Below are 4,424 nucleotides of genomic sequence, written 5' to 3' on the forward strand. Positions count from 1 at the left end.
GAATTCTTTTGTTATAAGATATGACAGAATTATAATTGTCCATTTGCATGTGGACGCATGATAGAAAGAAGTCATTCTTCGGTGCTCAGAGCATCAAAGCTCATACTGATTTCCATACAAATGTTGGAAAAGGTATTTTGTCATTGGCATTTGTCAGTGAATGTCTATGGGTTTGTCTGGCACAAAACTGTGTTAAATATTGTCCAGTGCCTTATACATCTCTGAAAAGTTTTAGCAGCTGAATCTCCTCCATGCTTAGGTGGGACTTTATTTTATTTTATTTCTGCAGCAATGACTAGGATCAAAACCTTGGTTTACTTATTAACACTTCATACATTATGCAAACTTGCTGCTAGTCATCAGGTAGGATGTATGTTTTTTTTGTTCCTATCATAATATCCAGTATTTTTATTTATTACTATAAATTCATTTATATGGTGTACATGAGTATTTATATATTTATTTATATGGTTTGTCTACAGGAGGTAAAAAAGCAAAGATGTCCCTGTGTTTAATTAATTAAGGACTATGCCATTATGACACATGAGGGAGTGGAGGTATAGCTCCACTATTCTTTCCCTCAGCACTGGATGGAGGAGAGTAGTCAGCTTCACAGCCCAATCGCTTCACCCCTGGAGAAAGAGTACCCAGTACCCATTGGATAGGAGGCTGGGTGGTCCTCACAGCTGGTCTGGACACTGTGGAGTTAAGGAAAACCTCTTTCACCTGCCAAGAATTGAACCCCAGCCATCTAGCCTCTCACTATACTGACTGATCCATCCCGGCTCCTATATGACTACAGAAGAAAGTGATATTCTGCAAAAGAATAAAGGAAGATATGAGTCGATGATCATCTTTTAAAAGAGACAACTTACAAAAGACTACAGCCTCTACAGTTTGACATGTAGTCAGGAAGAAAGCTGCCAACATTTTGGAGGAAGCTGTAGCCTCCAGCTTGCCATGGCATCATAACCTCACAAAACGGTGTTCTTTAACAAATCACTGGTGGACTATGTTGATTAATGCTTTAAGCACATTTTTCTTTAGCTTCTGATTTTCTTTACTCATTGCCTCAAGAAATAAAATACACAAAATAAAATAAAAACTGCCAATAAAATGTCATCTGAAAATTAAACCAGATCAAATTCCCAAAATGTTGTGTAGATCAGCTACACCTTGGACAACATTAGACAAATCTGTGCCATACCAAACAAATGTTTTCCTTAATAACAGAATAAAGATCTTGCCTTTACTAATTTAACATGCAGGGTATAAATTATTGCAATAATCCCAGTTATTTTTACTTTCAGTACTTCATGTTTGCACTTTGAACTCATGGTGCTGTTCACTGTATATAAAGTCTGCTGACCAAATCATTTCCTTCTGTAGCATAATTAATATTTCTCTGATTGCACTGCCATCCCACAACTTAATAAGAGATCAGATCAGACGAGAGTGTTTCAAATAATAGATAAGAAGGCTGTACACGAATCTATACTGGGCAACCGTTTGAATCATCAGCATCCTCTGGTGTCTGAGAAGTGCAACTACACGTGGGATATCCAGTTCCTGTGTGGAATAAAAAAAAATTGAAATTAATTACAGCACTAGTTTTTATTCAGAATTTATGCTTTCACATCACTTGCACAAATTATTTAGTGCAGAGGAAATCAATTATAACTGAAGAACACTTACTGATACTTTCTGACAAGATTCACTTAGTCATTTATTTGTTGTTTAGTTGAGTCATTAATTTATGCCACAAGAATATATTCAAATACTGTAGTTATACGTGACTGTCTTCTCACGAAAGAACCTGATCAAAATCATAAATGTAACCCTTTGAAGGGTTACGTTTAATTAAATAATATTTAAAAATTCAGTTCCTACCTCATATGAAGCACAGTGATGCCCATTAAAAAACTGACCTGTTAATGCTGTTTGGGAAAATAATCAGTTTATTATTTGAATCATATGAAACACACCCTCTCGTTGGTGTCTCCACCTTATCGTGGTGAGGGGGTTTGAGTATGCCAAGGACCCTGAGAGCTATACCAGCGGTAGCGTAGCTACTGGCAGGGACTCCCTTGCTGGACAGGTCAAAGGGTAGGCATCAGACGAAGAGAGACACCAAAAACCAAAAACTGATGCCGGAAGCAGCGTCATCAGCAGCGACTCGAAGCACAGAGCAAATGTTGCTCGAGATGGTTCAAGTTCGTATAGCAACAGGCGTGACCAGAGTGGTTTGAACGGCTGTTGTACTGCGATGTGGAAAGCAAATGGAAAAACTTTCCTGGAGAGTCTCTTTCCAAAAACAGAGATACCATGTCTGCGAGATGTTTCCTCTGGAGACAAAGATCGCATTAAGTGGAGGAACTGTTTTGGAAGAGACTGTGGACCTGTCGTCTGACAGAGTACTGATAATAATAATAATGAAACACATAAACACACAAAGTGGGCAAAATGCAGAGGTTCTGAATGTTACAGCAGCTGGTACATACAGTAATCACTGTGATTTAAATGACTGGAGAACTAAACTAACTAGAACATGGCAGTGGCATTTCCTCCATACCAGATGTAATGATTATACATCCATGCAGGACCTGGTATCTGAAATTATTGCAATTTTCTCTACATTGGATGTCTTTTATTGCTAGTGGGGTGGGACTAAGTCCCTTGTACTGCGGCCACTTCTGGCCTATTGTACCAGCCCCAGATGATAGGTGAGGGTAATTGTGGAGCAATTGGTGGAATGAAGATTGGCAGGGAAAACCGAAGTACTTGGAGAAAACCTGACCTGACACCACTTTGTCCACCACAAATCCAACTTGACCAGACCCGGGATCAAACTCGGGCCACCATGGTGGGAAGCCAGAGACTAACCGCTTGAGCTATGGAGCGGCCTGCATTGGATGTTACAATTCCAGGACTTGTATTCTGGAATTAAGTTGCAGAATTTTTCCACTATATACACAATGATATGGCATTGACAGCCTTATTTATGAAAATGAGGTGTACAGGATGGAGGCAAGGTCAACATTATGGCACAAAAGGATTTGTGTTGATCATCCTCTTGGTCTTAATCACAAACGATTTTTGAAAAACCAGATCAAATATGGTTTGAAACCAGACAAACCTCTATGGATGCTACATGTCTGCATCTCCCAAACTGGTTATTACCTGGTTGTGATCAAGTGTGTAAAGCAGTAAATCACTCAGTATCGTTACTCCAGTACGCCCCACTCCAGCTGTACAGTGTACCAATACAGGTGGATTGCGATTATGAGCGGCTGGGATTTCACTCACTGTGTGCTGTCTTACAGAGCTCAGCTCCTCCAGGAACCCTACATTAACAGAAACAACTTCAATTAATATTCAAGGGGTTCCACAGCTCAGACAGTTAATCAGTTATAAATGGTTCTGATGATGAAAGATTACACTTAGAATTACTGGCTTTCTGGATTTCAACCACTATTTTATGATCCAAAAAGAACACAATTCAGAAACTGAATGTTTCCATCTTAAGTTAAAATGATGCATCTGTTAGAAGGTGGTAATATCAATCACTGAACAAAAGCTGGGAGAAAGTACGCGTCAGGCATTTTTCCCATCTCTTACATTAAGCTTCAAAGGCCAAATTCAAATTCCTATCTTCTTCCTGAACAAATATGAAAAATAACCTATCCTCATACAAAAAAAAATCCCGGAAGAGGCCTCTTAGTACTAATCTACACATTAATTGCAAGTGGGTGTACATTGAGGGTGGTGGTCGTGGTCGTCGTCGTCCTCACTGGCATGACAGCCCTTTGTGAGCCCTGGCCTTCCTCAGGATTGCTCGCCATTCTTCTCTATTCGATGCTACATTCCTCCAGTTCTTTACACCCAAAATTCTTATGTCCTGCCACACACATTCTTCCCATCTTAGCCTTGGTCTTCCCACTCTCCTGTTTCCTTCTGGTTTAGTATTAAGCATTTTCTTGATGGTTATATTCTCGCTGGTACGTATTATGTGTCCAGCCCATTCAAGCTTTTTCACCTTTATAAATCCAATAATGTCTGGTTTATTAAACAGTTTGTATAGCTCATGGTTATACCTCTTCCTCCATATTCCATTTTCTTCCACTGGTCCAAAGATATATCTCAAGATCCTCCTTTCAAATATACTTAACAGTTTTTCATCCGATCTTGACAGTGGTCAGGTCTCAGAGGCATAAGATAGCACTGATCTTATAAGTACTTTATACATCATAGTTTTGGTTTTCCTGGGTATTAATTGGGATTTCAGGTGTTTCCTAAGGCCATGGAGACATTTATTTGCTGCAAGTACACGCTTTTTTATTTCATCACTGATATCATTTTTACAGTTAACTTCTGATCCAAGGTAAGTGAAACTACATACAACCTCAAATTTATATGAGCCAATT

The 4,424-nt window shown here is 39.1% G+C and overlaps 1 protein-coding gene across 2 annotated transcripts in view; it reads right to left on the bottom strand.

The window, feature by feature from the left end:
- Positions 1 to 631: 631 nt before the first annotated feature.
- LOC111872453 (tyrosine-protein phosphatase non-receptor type 14) overlaps positions 632 to 4,424 on the bottom strand; it is a gene marked incomplete at its 5' end in the record, with an annotated part of 21,556 nt that continues 17,763 nt past the window's right edge. Inside the window, 2 exon segments of one of the 2 annotated variants that reach the window (XM_023866390.2) lie at positions 632 to 1,569; positions 3,181 to 3,344. In XM_023866390.2, the coding sequence (XP_023722158.2) occupies positions 1,441 to 1,569; positions 3,181 to 3,344 (293 nt within the window). 2 annotated transcript variants of the gene reach the window in all.

Source organism: Cryptotermes secundus, unplaced genomic scaffold, assembly GCF_002891405.2.
Source record: "Cryptotermes secundus unplaced genomic scaffold, Csec_1.0 scaffold505, whole genome shotgun sequence".
Classification (NCBI taxonomy): Eukaryota; Metazoa; Arthropoda; class Insecta; order Blattodea; family Kalotermitidae; genus Cryptotermes; species Cryptotermes secundus.